The sequence below is a fragment of the Mixophyes fleayi genome, chromosome 3 (genome assembly GCF_038048845.1).
Source record: "Mixophyes fleayi isolate aMixFle1 chromosome 3, aMixFle1.hap1, whole genome shotgun sequence".
NCBI classification, from domain to species: Eukaryota; Metazoa; Chordata; class Amphibia; order Anura; family Limnodynastidae; genus Mixophyes; species Mixophyes fleayi.
In genome coordinates this window covers 140,603,507-140,620,782 of record NC_134404.1, presented here as the reverse complement: position 1 = coordinate 140,620,782, position 17,276 = coordinate 140,603,507, and the positions used below count along the sequence as shown (strand labels likewise).

Here is a 17,276-nt window from a genome sequence, read left to right as displayed (position 1 = left end):
CAGCCAAGCACTGTCTAAAATTATAGCAACGCCCCCATGCATGCTGGTCACGCCTACTGGCGGCGTGGTGTGGAAACCCCGCTCTGCAAATCCTGCGTTTCCCCTGCTTATTTACAGATTCTCCCTTTCATGATGTTTAAGATTTTCCTATAATACAAGGGGGAGGGGGGGCATAGGTATAGTGTGATGTACATGAAGATCCATAAAGGGCGACCAGGACCAAAATAGACCTCTAATTAAGCTATTGTTTGTAACTCATAAAAAAAAACAACAAAATTTAGACACTTCCTCTGCTTTTAACCTGTCCTTCATTGGCAGCATAGTCTATGTATAACCATGATGCAATAGTCGTTGACATGTGTGGCATGTATGGCAACTGCTAGTGCTGGACAGTGGGTAGAAACACTCTAGGATCCCTATGCAATCTAACTTTGGTACACACAGTTTTACTTTATTTTCCAGTTACATATATTGTAGTGCTGACAATGTTTTAATGGCCATTTAGTAAAAAGGTTTAATGACACATTGCAGTGACAAACTTATGTAATAAGTTAGTTTCAATTCTATTACAAAGTGAAAAAGGAAAATAAAGAATCTTATTTTTAGACAGAACTGCTTTATTAACACAGTAGGTGACAAGTGCCATAAACACCACACTGTTTTCACCTGGTATTATAAGCTGCTGGTGGGTAACTTTATAGCTCATACTCCCCTAGAATGCCATTCACATGTGTTCATAAACTCTTTTAAAATGTCCACAATAATTATTTTTCCAAATTCTCTGTATTTCTTTTAACACGTGGAGCCGCAGGACTTACCAAGAGCAAGTTTAGCCATCTGTAAGTTATTGATCCATGACTGCTTCGCAGCAGGAGTAAAAGTATTAAACACTGCTGTAAAGAAAGTCATCCGTCCTGATCTGGAACAGATTTAGAAAAGAAGATAAAAGAATATACATAGTGGAAACATTAACAGTTACTCTAAAATGATCTTGTATATGAATGCCATGGGTGGAAAATTATCTGGAAAAAAAAATCCCACTGACTTGTCATGTTTGCCAGGAAGCTGGAGCTGGATTCTGCAGCGGTCTGCGGCTCGGATTTCATTCTCTTTCTTCAAGATCAGCTTTTGTAAGCCTGAAGACCAGTCCTGGGCAACGGTTTGATTCAAATTCTAAATGAGGAATAGAGAGCTGCATATCAGATCACTGCAGGGAGATGTCAATTTCAAAGTGTCCCCATTCTTTTATACTGTTTGCAATTCTGCTAATGGCCATCAAAAAAAACCAAAAAACGTTCAGTCTTTTTCACAAGTAGGCCGGACAGACTTAATATATTGAGCTGAATGGACATTTGATACCATGCATACAAGTGTACAGTTTCATATATCTTACTGTAAATTATACCAGTTTTATGTTATTGCTCTACAAATGTTCAGTAAAACATATGGGCATAATTTACTCTAAATGGAAAATTTTGCTTGATTGTATGTTTACACTTACTACAGTAACACAGTCTTTGTAAGTTAACATTGTCATATTCAACAGGATAAAACCCAAGTATCATATGTACCATTTATTTATTTTATTCTCCTCCCTCTCTTTCCTTCCTATCTCTGGTGGCATTTTACACAACAAGAGAAGAGGAAGATTCAGTAGACAATGTAATACTGTAAAAAGAAAAAAATCCTCTTCCTGTCACTGAAGGTTGGGAAAGATAAACAAAAAAGCAATTACAAAATTCTAGGTTTTCAACACAATTAACTGGGAATATTTATATCTGAAGTTTTGCAAGGCAATAACAAGGTGTTACAGTATGTGGGAATGGTATATCCGATGTGTATATGCACATAGACTTGGAGCCCTGCGATGCCATCCCAATCTGCTGAATCCCACTCTGCTCTCAGAGGAGCCAATTGTGAGCATGTGCAGCGCATCCATAGAGAAGCCCTGACGGGGCTGTACTGACCATGCGCCGGTGCAGCTCATGCTTCTGCATTCAATGGTCCATATGTGGCGTCAGTACACATGCACCAGATCGGCACATGCTCAGAGGAGCAGAGCAAGGGCCTCGGGAGGGTGACCTGGCAATGCCTGGTCTTCCGTCTGGGCCCTATACCTGCTGCACTCCCGGTAGGGACGGCTGCACTAACCGTATGTATGCACAGATGCACATTATGATCTATTTGATCAACATTACAAAGTATGGAGACTGCCCTGGACTCAAATGAAAGGGGAAGATTGTTTAAAAACTGGGAATGCCACAAGAAATCTGGGACAGTTGACAGCTATGGAATCTCGCCAGATGTATTGTCTATTTTGTATCAACTTGTATCACACTTAACTACTCTCCCAGAGACTTATGAATTCAGGTAGTTTTCCTGGACGGGTGTGGTACGTATTCCCGGAGACAGTAATCCCGACAACAGTTATACTTACTTAAAAAGCCAGATTAGTATTAGTGTGACATTGAGTAAATATATACATACCATAATTTACATACTCAGTATCTCCGACACTTAATAATAATGTATACAGGCCACGGGTCCGCCCATTGCTGCCTTAAAACCAGCAATCTCACTCTATTATAAATGACGAGATTACCAGTTGCCGCCTTGTCTCCACTCGTAATTTATACTTGCCGTCTATTAGAAGTGTTACGAGATACTGTGTATGTAGATTATGGTATGTCTATATTTACTTAATGTCTTACTGACTGTATATACTCGAGTATAAGCCAACCCGAATATAAACCGAGGACCACAGAAAACTGGGGAAACTTATTGAATCGAGTATAAGCCGACGGGGGGCTTTATCAGCATAAAAAATGTGCTGAAAAACTCGGCTTATACACGAGTATATACGGTATACTAATTAGGCTTTTTAAGTCAGTGTAACTACTGGATTATTGTCTCTGGGAAAGTGACAACAACCGTCCTGGACTACGGGAAGATTAGTTCTCCCTCCTGGATACCGCCAGATCTTCTTAAAAATTGGGCGGCTCTGCAAATCTCCATGGCCCAGGGCCCAGCTGCAAGGTGATGCATATCGTGGCATTGCACATTAATGATGATGCGAATCTCGCTGTAACATTAATCATGACTTGTTATTTTGTTTTTTTAGTAGTCCTTGAAAATGGAAGAGAACTCGAAAAATATTGTAATATATTGTTGAAGAGGGTGAAGTGTATTGCTTCACCCTATTCAGAAATGAATAAAGTATTTGTTCAGTGACCCATGTTATATCTCCATGAAAGTTAGTCTCACATTCCAAGACGCTGACTGGGTGCAACAAATAAACTGACATATCAGCAGCAAAAGCCATCAACCCTGCAGAACATGCTATAGCAGACTTATTTACTAAATATAATACTTGCTTATATATCACACTTGAAACATACAAGCCAAAGAACAGCATTTGTTATTTTGCGAGCATATTAAACACATATCTGCATGCACCTCAAACACAAGGCTGCTTCATTCATGCTCTTCATGTCCACTGAATCACTGGTTCCACCAATGTTACATTAGTTCCAACCATTTCATCTATATGTTTAGATGCTTCTAAAAAATAAAATGAAAATCACTCACAAACCTTACCTGATAGTTTCCTTTTAGCTGTGATATTAATTGTGAAATTTGGCTGACAACATCCAAATCATGAAGCAAATTTTGTAAGTCGTTATAAAGCTGTCCAGGCCCCATGTATAACTTATCTGTAGGAACACAAAATAACACTTACAAGCACAGATGTAATATTGTTTAGGAGGTGGTACCATTAATTACACAATGCTACCATAACAATTTAGCTTTTTTCACATTCTTATAGCTAGTAAACATTTACTAACATCTTATAAAAAAGGAAATACATAAAACAATACACAATGCAAGGGATTAAAAAAAATTAAAGCAAATGAGATAATAAATTAAATCAGAAGATGAGGTATAGTACAGAGGAAGCATTCTAAAATACAGTACAATATGGTACAACCCTTGGTTGTCAACCCATAAGGCGATGAATTACAACCCTTGGTACAACCCATGAGACAATGAATTACAACCCTTGGTACAACCCATGAGACAATGAATTACAACCCTTGGTACAACCCATGAGACAATGAAATACAACGTTGGTACAACCCATGAGACAATGATTTACATCCCTTGGTACAACCCACGAGACAATGAATTAGCAAGATGACCTTTTGATGTTTAAAGAGTTAAAATTTATAGTAATGTATTATATACAGGAACACAATGCACCTGTTAGTCAGAAGAGAAGAAGCAAAAGTGTGTACTCAAATCAATAAAATATAAAAATCAGGATATTTTGATCCGACTGATTTACTTGGTGCCACTGATTTCCATTGACAAATTTACACATTTGAAAGGGCGATTTAATTCATAGTTCCCTACTAGTCAATTAATGTTGTAAGACATACCCTACATATATAAAAATGTTTCAGCCAACAATATCTTGAGAATACAGAATTTCAGAAAGAATGGTTTGTGATAAACAGAGAAACAGAGAAAAATAGAGGAAGATCCAAGTCTCAACTATAGACCCAAACATAAATGTAATTATAAATGCAACAAAACGAGATGCTCTACTTGTACACATATGAATAACCGACTCAAGAATGTTGATTGTTCAGTATCAGGGGAAAGCTTCACTATTTCTTCCTTTTGCAACAGTGATACGGCTTATGTAATAAAATAGACATTTTACAGCGGCTTGCAGATTACAATATGTTGGCAGGACAACTAGAACCCTTAGGGTTAGTTTTAAGGAACATAGGAGAAATATTCTTAATAAATTTAGTTCCCATACTTTGTCTAAACCTAGAGATGCATTATGCAGATCTTACGAACCTTGCAGTTACTGCTAAATAATATGTCAAACTAACTATACGAGGTGGAGATAGATTTTGGAATCTTTGCAAACGAGAAGTTTTCAACATTTTTTTAAGTGATACGTCGGAATTTAATTGTAGGTAATACTGGGATGAACAGACTTTAACCCAATTAGTGAGCACAAGGTTTCTCAAAACTAGAATTGCATTGGTCTTTATCTAGCAATATAATTTTCTTTTATGTGTATGTCTGTTATTTAAATTACACTTTTTGTTAGCTTATGAAGATTAGACTTATTTGTTATTATTAGATTTACATTTCTCCTTTGACTTGTTTTATGGCAGGCAATTCTGTGGTTCAATGGGTTAAACCAGAGGATCAGTTATTTCAAGGCGTGAGTTTGTTACCCCTTTAGGAACTAAGGGCCTGATTCATTAAGGAAAGTTAAGCAAGAAATGAAGTAAAGTTTTCTTACTTAAGTTTTCTGGACAAAACCACTTTGCAATGCAAGGGGTGCAAATGAGTTTATTATTTTGCACATAAAAACAATACTGGCTGGTTTTTTTTAGGTAGCACAAAAATACAAGACAGCTAATTTGTACACTGAAATTTAAAGATGTGTGCAAAATAATTAACTAATTTGCATCCCTTGTATTGTAACATAGTTTTGTCCAGGAGAAAACTATGAGTACTTTCCTTAATGGGTACTTTCCTTAATGAATCAGGCCTTGAGTGATTATCGGGTAGGGTTTAAATCTGTTCCTTTGGTTTTATTTTGATTTACATTTCTATTTTTATTTACATTTCTATTTAATTTTGAGTCTAATCAATTTTAAGACAGAGTAAATGTCGACATTCTTTTTGTCAACATGTTTAAAATGGTGACAGCGTGATTGTAAACAGTAGTAATGTCGACAGTTAAAGGGCAATGCCAGCTGACCTGCCGACAATATAGTTAGGCCTATTAATAACCTGGGGCTTTCCATCTGACAGTGTGGGAAAGTCCCAGTTTATAAATAGTCTTAGCGCTTGTCATTTTTTTTCATTTTGTGACAGGAGCTCCTGCAGTCAGGAGCTAGTGTACATTGTCTGTTAAGGTTACTGTTATTTTTCAAAGTATATTCTGGTGGATATTTTGGTTTACCAAGTATGCCCTGTCAACCATGAGTATGTTGGTGCTTGTAGTACGTCTTTTCCATGGACACAGTAGCAGTGAGTGAGGTGAGCTGGCCACTCGCCTCCACTGTTTATCCGCTTTTATTTTATATATTTCTTCCATATTATTGAAAATAATAAAGGGAATACGCTCATTAAGCCTTGAGACACCATCAGCAACTTTGATTGTTACATATGTTTATTCTAGGAAGCTAATTAACTTCCTTGCAGAATGAAAGGTGAGAGCGGGAGAAAGAAGAGAATACTTCTTTTGTTAGAGGGAGTTTATTTTACTTTTGATCCAATTGTAAAGCGCTACGGAATTTGCTGGCGCTATATAAATAAATGTTGATGATGATGTTTGTTCTTTATATGCTTTATTGTACATTTTGTCTAATATCCCTTATTATGCAGACTTAGTCATAACGTTATACTCAATTTCTTTTACTGAGATTTTATACATATGTTAGGGGCCTTTTCTTTATATGAGTCTTCTGTCATATTCTAAAGTATTCATATGTGTGTGTGTGTGTGTGTATACATATATATATCACAAAAGCTCAGATTTTCGGACCCTCGAGATCTGCCTGGCATGGAGTTTAACAAAGCAAATGGTTTTCGCCAGGAACCCCGGCCAAGAGGTATGGGCTTTGCGCTCTCTAACAAGTAGTAACCACTAGGAAACAGCGGAGCAGAATATTATAGTATGCTAGTCTGCACACACACAGTAACTACTGCGGACAATGGAGCAGGATACAATAATGAGATACTCTGCAAACAAATTTGTAGCCACTGTGGTCAGTGGAGCAGGATACAATACAGCGATGATCTGCAGACAGGTTGTTACCACTGCGGACAGTGGAGCAGGATACAATACTGCAGAGTAGCGCTAGGACAGCACAGGAAGCCGTGTCTTAGTATTATCAGGGAAGCTGACACAAAGAACAGTCACCTTAGGCTTGTCACAGGTGCTTTAAATATCCTCAGAATAATGAGAAAGTATCCAAAGAATGGGAGAAGATGAGATAAAAGGATCCAAAAGAAAGATGGCAGCCAGCAGGGGGAGACCGCGGCACTCAGCGCTAGAGAGGTAAACATGTCGGTCCCCGGTCAGAGGAGCCGAGGGACCGGTGTGTGACTATATATCTATTTTACCTGTTACCTGGCGCTCCTTTTGGTTTGGTTTTGTAAAGGACCAAAAATAACTGTTTCCATGCAGATTGTATGATTTACAGCCATTAAATCAACAAATTAAGTATAAGCTAAGTAACAACATGAAACTGTATGGTCTATTTAAAAGTTATAATGAACGTTGATAGTAAGAAGTCTGGATTTCCATGGTGAAAGACATCACTGAAAACAAAGTAGTAAAATATGGAGATATAGATCATTGAGTTAATGAACCTTTCAAGTTATGAAAATGGTACCATCATTTGTTTAAAATTATGCTGAGGTGGTTATTCAATTGTCTTTTGACCGTGTTAAGTCATTTTAATGCTGCTTTTTATCATTTTCGAGCAGGTTAACTTTACCCGCAATTCAATTCCATTTTTAACACTACGGTTTTTTTTCATGAAACGGTCCTCTCGCGCTCCAGTAGAAGGTCTATTGAAAGATTGAAAGTATAGGGTGTGTGAGAGGCAGCTGCGTTAAAAGCTATTCAATTGCTTTTTAACGCGGTGGGTAAAAACAGGAAAATATGCTGTTTTATCTCGCACCTCCTTGGGGTGTGTTAAAAATAAAAAACCTCTGAAAAGTATTTGAAATCATGTAAAAATGTGGGAAAAAAGTTAAACTTATGTTTATCACTAATGCCTAACTTGTGTAAGTTGATTTTCTTGTGAAAAAATAATGAAATAAAAAAAAAAAAACATGGTATAGATGATTGAATGGTAAAAAAAATAGTTACATTAAAAAATATGCTAAAGAAAGTACTGTAATGTAGATATTAGCGATCTCTCTTTTTCAATTGAATTGCACAAGTTTTCCCGCTGCGCTAACTCAAAACGGTTGCTATTGCCGTTAAAAACCCGTGGTAGATTTTTTTTTTTACACAGCGGGAAAAAAAAAAAACACTCGCTAATAATTGAATACCCCCCTTAATGTGTAATATACCATATTTTTCTGGTTAATGTTACTAAAAATACAAAGCTTTTTTTTTTTTTTTTTTTTTTTAATCATTGTAACAACTTAATTTCACTGAAAATATCTATGAAAAGCACATTCTGGACCAAACCAGCTTTAACCGAATAAACTGTAAAGTTGAGGGAAGGCAGCAACAAAATGCCTAATAATAAAAATAATAGTTTAGAAGAATGGAGGCAAAACCACCCATGTTTCAGAATTTAGCAGGGATGGTTAAAAACAAAAAAGCCACAAATCTTACAGAGCGGAAGGAAATCCTGGAAGGATGTAAAAAAGCAGAGTGCACTCTGAAAAGCTAATTGGTATTCAGAAACTCGGACTTAGTAATAGTGTGTATAATGAATTGACAAGAAAGCCCTTATTGTGTGAACAAACTTCTCAGTCCGATGGCAGAGCAATCACGGTAGATCAGATGCTTTAATCATGTTGCTTATAGTGACAAGATGAAAATGACAGGACAAGGAGAACTGGGTTAACCATTTAGATGTGGAGAGGAACTGGCCTAGTACAAAATTCTTCAGAGGAATCAATGATATGAGTATGTTAATTCCCTTTGCTTTTTTAATTATTTTTTTGGCTGGTTGGTCTGCGTCTACCACTAATTAATTCACTCAAAAAGCAGGCAAGGTTGGCTGGTGCAGTTTAAAGGGCCATGAAATAAAACATATTATTAAATACATTTTGTTTATATACATTACCTACAAATAGCAGTCATAAGTAAACATGCAAATGTCCCAGAAGCTTCCCAAAACACCAGGGGCCTAATTCATTAAGGTTCTTAAATTAAGAAGTTTCTTATTTAAGTCTCCTGGACAAAACCATGTTACAATGCAAGGGGTGCAAATTAGTGTTCTGTTTTGCACATAAGTTAAATACTGACTGTTTTTTCATGTAGCACACAAATATCAACTTTAAATTTCAGTGTACAAATAAGCTATCAAGTATTTGTGTGCTACATGAAAAAACAGTTAGTATTTAACTTATGTGCAAAACAGAACACTAATTTGCACCCCTTGCATTGTAATATGCTTTTGTCCAGGAGACTTAAATAAGAAACTTCTTAATTTAAGATCCTTAATGAATCAGGCCCCAGATAGCTACGAAGTGGTTGGGTTCATTAAGGACAATTTTATTTTTATATACACAGCAGATATCTTGTCTATAATCCCATTAAAGGACACAGCTGCCACCATATTTAGAAATGGCTGAAAAAAGAGGACAGAAAGTTTCACTCAACTACATGCTAAATATTAATACAAAGTCATATCATGTTCTATCAATATATGGAAACATTCCCATACATTTTTGTCAGTGTTATTAGTAATGAAACTTGTATTGCTATACCTGACATCTTTCTGGAGTAATAAAGAAATACAGCTATGAGAGATATCTCTGCTATGGGACAGACTGACTACTCAACAGGGCAATGAAGAAAACTCTGGAGACACAATCCAATGGTCACCCCCCAAAATAACTTCACATTTGTCATGCCAGGAACATGAGTTTTAGGGCACACCCATCCAAATAAACCTGTTAATTTGTTATCAGTAGTATCAACATGATCTGGAGCAATACATTAGTACTAAAGTAGACATCTTAATTGAACCATCTCTACAGTCAACCTGAGAATTCTTGATCCCAGTCATGATCTTCTAAGTGGGTTACATGTGCCTCCATTAACTTCTGTAATGTGATAATTGAGGAGATAAGGGGCCTGAGTCATTAAGGAAAGTAAAGCAAAAAAGGAATAACTTTGCTCCTGGACAAACCATATTTATCCAGGAGTTAATTATTTTGCACGTAAGTTAAATACTGGCTGCCTTTTCATGTAGCACACAAATACTTGATGGTTTTATTTTTACACTGAAAATTAAAGGTGATCCAACCTCAACTATAAATCTGTCCCAACATTTTAAATTTACCTCCCCTCCAATGCAACATGGTGTTGCCAAGGTGCAAAGTTACTCCTTTATTTGCTTTACTTTACATTAGTGACTCAGACCCAAGGAGTGCAATAAGCAGACAAAACATCTAGAGAGGGGTTTGGAGAACTTCTGCTGTAAGTGAAGGTGTTACAAGGTATGGGCACCTGATGGGAAAAAATTCCAAATTGCAAAATATAATTAGATGAATATTACATGTTTTCTATTGGTGAAAAGTACATACAGTGCATTCTCATAGAGTATGGAAAAGTAATACCATAGGAGGTCCACAACTACTTATCAGATATGACAATGCTGCAAAAAAGAAGTACAATTTGAAGGAGATTACAGGGGCTTCATTTTTTCCTGGCTCTCACAGTTGTTGGTGACACAAAACCTGACGGGCTATGATCGACAAACTTAGCAGGAAGATCAGAACACCCAAAGTATGTAGCTTCTAAAATGATGGCAGGATTGTTTGGAGCAGAGAACAGTTACCAGTGTAGATTTAAGGGTTGCTAGGCCAAAGAGTACATTAAAAAAAAAAATCTGCAAAACAAGTTTCCCATCAACAGGAAGGCGCTATAATGTGTACAACAGTAACCCTATTTCTCTCCTTTCCCTTTGTATTAGTCCAATGTAAATGTTGAGAGACGGATATATACAAAGATTCACGGTACACAAGTGAATATAGGTTCCAAAGAAATTGTTATTAACTCTACTGACACAGCCAACCATTCACAAGAGTACCACTAGATGTATTTAATATCCCTTCTTTACAGAAGAAGCACCATTCCTTCACACATAGGACACTATTGAGACACTTGTGTTTAATACATCCCCGTTACTATGGGGGGAGCAGGGATAGTGAGGCACATCCACCTTGCTTCAGGGCCTGATTGTGCCATTAATGTAAAAGTATAGTGACCCACTTGTATGTAGCACAAGCATATTTTGCAGCATTGAAGTCCTTTTACCAATTGAAGAAGCCGCAACACTATACCCATGTTTAATGCGGATGCCTGAATATTGGTAAATAAGGTACCAGATACCAATATCTGTGGGTTTCCCGCCATGAACCAGAAATTACTGGAGTAGACTATACATGTAATTGCTGATTTAGACTGCAGGACAACATTGTGTAAGGATTTTAAACTCCAATTTAGGAATTATGGTTTATGAGGTGGCATTTAAAACCACTAATCAATGCTTGCAGCTATTACAACAGATTTTGAAGGAACAAATAATTTGAAGTCAGAAACGAAAAAAAGACAATCATACATACGTATAGTTTAGAAACTCTGTCATTGCGTGGCACGGTGGCACTAAGTGGCATGGTGGCACTTCTGCCTCACAGCACTGGGGTCATGAGTTCAATTCCCGACCATGGCCTTATCTGTGTGGAGTTCGTATGTTCTCCCTGTGTTTGCGTGGGTTTCCTCCGGGTGCTCCGGTTTCATCCCACACTCCAAAAACATACTGGTAGGTTAATTGGCTGCTATAAAAAAAATTGACCCGAGTCTCTCTCTCTCTCTCTCTCTCTCTCTGTCGTCTGTGTGTGTGTATGTTAGGGAATTTAGACTGTAAGCCCCAATGGGGCAGGGACTGATGTGAGTGAGTTCTCTGTACAGCACTGCGGAATCAGTGGCGCTATATAAATAGATGATGATGATGATCTTATGCTAAGTTACAGCGCTTACTACCTTGGGGTGCAGTGTTCTCCTGATGAGATGTAACCTTACAGACGAGGGGCAGTAATAGCTAGTAAAATAAACCAGCTGAAAAATGCTGCTGATTAATAAAAGTCTGCATATATTTTAACTTCATGATGAATGCTCTAATAATACATTAACCCTTAGGGACACAGCATTTAGATGATTATTATATGGCAAATCAAAGATAATTACTGCTGGCTGAAACTTAGGAGAATAGTACATTTTCATTCATTTTTTAACTAGACTATGGAAAAATTAAAACAATGCTAACAAATGTAAACAAAAAGATAAATATTATAAAAAGACATAACTTAGTCCACATAGTGGCGTTAACAAATGAATACTCATTTTTCTCTAGTGAAAGTGTTATGTACACTTACTTGGTTTGGCACACACAACCTTCTCAGCTACATGTAAAGCAGAAAATCGAGGCTGATTTCCTTGCTCCTCACTTTCTCCATATTCAATAACTTCCACGTGCCCCAGAGGCACACTCCACTTCAGCAAGTATTTCTGGCTTGTCGATACCATATTGCTGCCTTCATTAGAAGATCTAAAACAGATAGATATTTTCCAGTAATATCTCATGAACAAAATTCTATAATACAAAATATTGCTAAGATGTCACAATGTAACAGTGCACCTATAGACCCAAAAATATTCTGGGCATAGCAATGTCCGTTTACAAGTTAAAAACAAATATGTAAAATGATATATGAATATAACATTTGTAAAACTATTCTTCTTAGCCATGATCTCACTGCCAACTGTTACTGCAGGAACTACCTTTCAAAATAATGGAGATCATGCAAATCTATATGTGTAATCATACAAAAAAAAAAGTTTACATTGTGCGGTTCTTCACACAATAAGATAATACAAGGAAGATGTAGGTACTTTTGATTTGCTCTTAGTTTTCTCATCATTTTATGATAGACTGGGTAAGTCTCATAAATTGACCTGTTCACTGATCAGGCTGCACTCTATAAGCACCATCTGCTGCCATCTGCTGGCCAGCAACAACTCCCAGTATGCTTTGGCAGCAGATGATAACAGCTAGAGAGAGAGTCACCAGCTGTCTGCTCCTGATCTAAGCAAAGTGAAGTAATTTATAGACATACCAGTGATGACATGATGCAGTGCAGCAATGAGATGGGAAGTGTATCAGCACCTTTCTGCCTACAAAAATAGCAATTATGCTAAAAAGAAGCGCAGATGATAACAGTTTACGTTTACAGTTGAGAAATGTTGGAGAAAGGGATGAAAAAAAGCTAACCAAAAAAAAAAAAAAAATGACACTTATCTTTACCAACTGGGTGCAGTTCTACAGAGATACTATTTGGCAGTCCTTCAGAGAAATTCTGTATGTGTTTGCTTTTAAATAAATGTCCCCAAGTATACAGTACCCACCGTGCATTAGCTGTGGCACACATCAGCACATCATTCAGCATGAAGAGACGTCTCTGCTTGGTTTTTAGAATGTCGCCTCTCTCATTGTAAACCGTTTCTACCATGTCATCTGATCGAATAAGATATCTGCTTCCATTACTGAGGAGCTACATATCATAGGTATATAATTGCATTTATTAACAATATTTCATTGAAGGAAAGTAAAGGTACATACATTGAGAAACATGTACAACGATGCTACATTTTCATACTAGGTAACAAATAAACTGCTTACTCCTGTTACTAATTACAATAGGTAAGAAGAAAACCTAATCCATAACAATAACAATGTTGAAATAATTTTCACCTCTAGGACCCCCAAGTATCCCTATAGCTGGGGGTAGGTTTATTAACCCTTCTAAAGAGGAAAAGTGACGGTGTTACCCATAGCAACCATATAGCAATCAGATTCCATCTAGAATGTATCTAGTACAGAGCCTTCACCTGTGGCCCCTGGCTCCTTCCTGCATTATAGGCAGATTTGTTTGTTACTGCTTATAATACTTGCTTACAATGCCTGATGACACATTATAGGTAGGTGTCTCTTTGATTCAATGTATTGTTTTAATTTATTACTGAGATTAAGGGTACTGTGCAGCCCTTTTGAAGGTTAGAGGGCCGTCAGTGTGGCCCCTGCAGTATATCAGGTTGCATATCACTGATCATCCCACAAAATATCCCATTGTCCCATTTTTTTTTAGTGAAACGGGACAATGAATTCCCAAAGATGTTTCTCATATAAATGGTTGACATTAAAAATTATGGATTTCTTTCTACAAACAAAAACGTAAGATTTTTTTTAAATAGATTTGAAAGGAAAATGTATCATGGCAATTGTAGGCTTATAGTGCCTGTCATGAGCCTAATGAATTTGATGGGATAGTAGTCTGTAATGTCTGCTTTTCTACATATAGCCAGAAACCAGATAATCAAACTGTAATTAAATACTCATAATAATTATTTTTGAATAATAATACAAAAATCAATGACAATTTTATCTACACATTACATATTTTCCTCTAACATGTGCATTTTAGGTTTTATTCAACATTTATTTTGCAAAGACAAAAAAAACTAAAAACCATTGATGAAATACTAAGTATATAATCCAAGGCTACATCTCCATAGCAATTACATTGTCTGTAAGAGACATCTCACAGTTTTAGTTTAGGTGTAGATGCATGGAACTTAGAATAGTTTACCATGGCAACAGTTCCCAACATTCATTTAATTGTGTGACAGAGACATGGCAAAGTACCCGCTACAAATCATTTAGAGAATTGTGTAAACAGTATGTAAAAGAAGTTCCAAAAACTTTATCGGTTTGAATTTGTCAATTCACATACATAATCAGAAATAGATAACCGGTAAAGCAGAATTGCCCATACCTATTATTTCAAGATAGAATCCACTGGGGCAAGAGTATTTTGAATAGGAATGTTAACATTTTACATTATGTTATGCAGTAGATGATCTTTGAACTTGCCACCACCTACATATGAATACCCCTAACACTCCTGGTAGCAGTGGCATAGAAGCTATAGTGATTCAATAAAGGTGAGGATGCATCCTATAACTCTGTTCACACTCCTTAACAACATCTGTGTCAGATAGTTACAATATGTCAGCCATGGCAGGGTCTCAACTTTAGAGCAGATCTTTAGTTGTCAGATGTTATTTTTGTAAATTGTACATAATTAATTTTTTGTGGCCTTTAAAAGTATCATTTTGTAAAGACTACAACCTCCTCACCACCACTAAGTGCCTGCATACAATGGAAGATATGCAGCTGCCCAAGCCTCAGTGCTATACAAACCGCATGACTTCACTACGCATGCTCATATGCTTCTGTAAGAACATTTTGACTCATTTATAATGCACTCTTGCCTCTAAGAAAAATAAATTGTTGTAAAAGGACATTATGGGAGCTTGTAGTAAAAACAGAAAATAGTCGCCTAAAGACGTGTTTAGTTTGATCCATAACTTAGTTTGTTATTACCATATGAAATATGTAGATAACTTACCTTGTTCAGATACCTTTCATTCATTGCTTTGGCAATTTGCTTAATTTCACAGTGTTGATCTGCGTCCCGCTTCCTCTCATTGAGTTTGTCTGCTAACGTTTCCAGCTCTGTAAGAGCCATCTGCAAAGGAAGCCGATCAGGATGGCCCTTCATTGTATTTTTCAACATATCCTGTAATATAAATGCCAAAACCTCAGGAAAGCAATACAAAACCTGGTCGTTATAACATAAGATATCACAGTCCAGCTTGTTAAAATAACAATATTTACATTCTGTCGTTGAGCAGCAACTTTTTCATAGTACAGCTAAACATATATATATATTTATACACAAAAACTGGTAGTATACGGTCCGGAAAATGAGGCTATGGTAGAGAAACAGAGAGTCACTTGTCACACAGTTTTCTCTAACTCGTAGTTTCTAGGAAATTCATTAGCAATGAACCTTCCAGCAATAAGCTGCAATATATTGGTAAAGCATGCTGGGACTTGTAGTTTCACAACACCTGGAGTGTCACAGGGTAGGCAACACTGATCTAGGATATGGAGTTAATTCTGTGAATATCAATAGCATAGTACTCCCAGTGTTCTGTTGATCACTATACTGAGATCCACTCATGGATGGTGTGTACTCCTTCAATTGAATGCAGTGTAGGGCAAAGCACCAAAGGCAGCTGTACGTATCCTTAGAGAGCAGTAGTAAAGACAGACCAAAGGAATGTATCCCAAAAGCCCACAACAAAAATGTATTTTGCTTAAACTCTACCAATTAGACAGGTCAGTGCAACATTATTCTGGTTAAGTGGGTTCTAGATAGGAAAAATAACAGATTACATACAAAAATCTACCAACAGCAAAATCAGTTATATAAATAACTGGACATAGGTTAATGAATATAAGAAACAACAAATTTTGAACTGTATCTAGTATGAAAACAGAAAGCAGATTTCTATCCTGTATTTTTTAAACTCAAGGGAAAGCGTTAAATGTATTGCAAATACAGCCTTCCAACTGCTCTACTCAAGCTAGTTTAAGGGTTCCCTGGAGTGAATGGAGAGAGCGAGGGTGAGCCTCTATTTCGAGAGAGAGAGAGAGAGAGAGAGAGAGATGACTTGTAGAAACAAATCTACCTGTAACATTTGTGTATGTGTGCTGGATGTTAGGTCCCCCCACAAAAACAGGGACAACTTGTTAGCAATTGCTAGACAGGCTAAAATTTATTGCGTTTGTTATTTATTTGTGGCCTAATAAAACTAGCAGTGACTAGTTGCACCAGACTACTGTATTTTTGTGTTGTTTACTGCTTGCCGCACGACAAGGTGCCACTGTCTACTCCAGAGCTCCTGTGTGTCTAGTAAAACACTGAAATGTTCTTCAAAATGGTCATCCTCGATCTCTTCACTAAAGACTAGGGATGAGCGCACTCGGATTTATGAAATCCGAGCCCACCCGAACGTTGCGCATCCGAGTCGGATCCGAGACAGATCCGGGTATTGGCGCCAAATTCAAAAGTGAAACTGAGGCTCTGACTCATAATCCCGTTGTCGGATCTCGCGATACTCGGATCCTATAAATTCCCCGCTAGTCGCCGCCATCTTCACTCGGGCATTGATCAGGGTAGAGGGAGGGTGTGTTAGGTGGTCCTCTGTGCTGTTTAGTTCTGTGCTATTTAGTTCTGTGCTGTTTAGTTCTGTGCTGTTTAGTTCTGTGCTGTGCTGTGCTGTGCTGTGCTGTGTTCTGCAGTATCAGTCCAGTGGTGCTGTGTGCTGTGCTCTGTCCTTCTGAGGTCAGTGGTGCTGCTGGGTCCTGTGCTGTGTCCTGTTCAGTCCAGTGGTGCTGTGTCCTGTGCTCTGTGCTTCTAAGGGCATAGTTATTTCCCCATTATTCCCAAGTTTTTAAAAAATAAAAAAAAAGTAAAAAAAAATAAAAAATTAGAAATTAAAAAAAATATATATAATTATAACCAAATGTGCAAAACCAATCCAGCAGTATAAGTCCATTGGTACTGCAATATTA

At 37.2% G+C, this 17,276-nt stretch overlaps 1 protein-coding gene across 4 annotated transcripts in view; it reads right to left on the bottom strand.

Moving 5' to 3' along the window:
* Positions 1-17,276, bottom strand: part of ARHGEF10 (Rho guanine nucleotide exchange factor 10) — a 123,692-nt gene that overhangs the window by 40,748 nt on the left and 65,668 nt on the right. For all 4 annotated transcript variants that reach the window (XM_075202477.1, XM_075202473.1, XM_075202475.1 and 1 more), the window contains 6 exons: positions 15,262-15,432; positions 13,199-13,344; positions 12,169-12,341; positions 3,598-3,713; positions 1,046-1,173; positions 819-919 (listed from right to left, as the gene is read on the bottom strand). In XM_075202477.1, the coding sequence (XP_075058578.1) occupies positions 819-919; positions 1,046-1,173; positions 3,598-3,713; positions 12,169-12,341; positions 13,199-13,344; positions 15,262-15,432 (835 nt within the window). The remainder of the gene's footprint in view (positions 1-818; positions 920-1,045; positions 1,174-3,597; positions 3,714-12,168; positions 12,342-13,198; positions 13,345-15,261; positions 15,433-17,276) is intronic.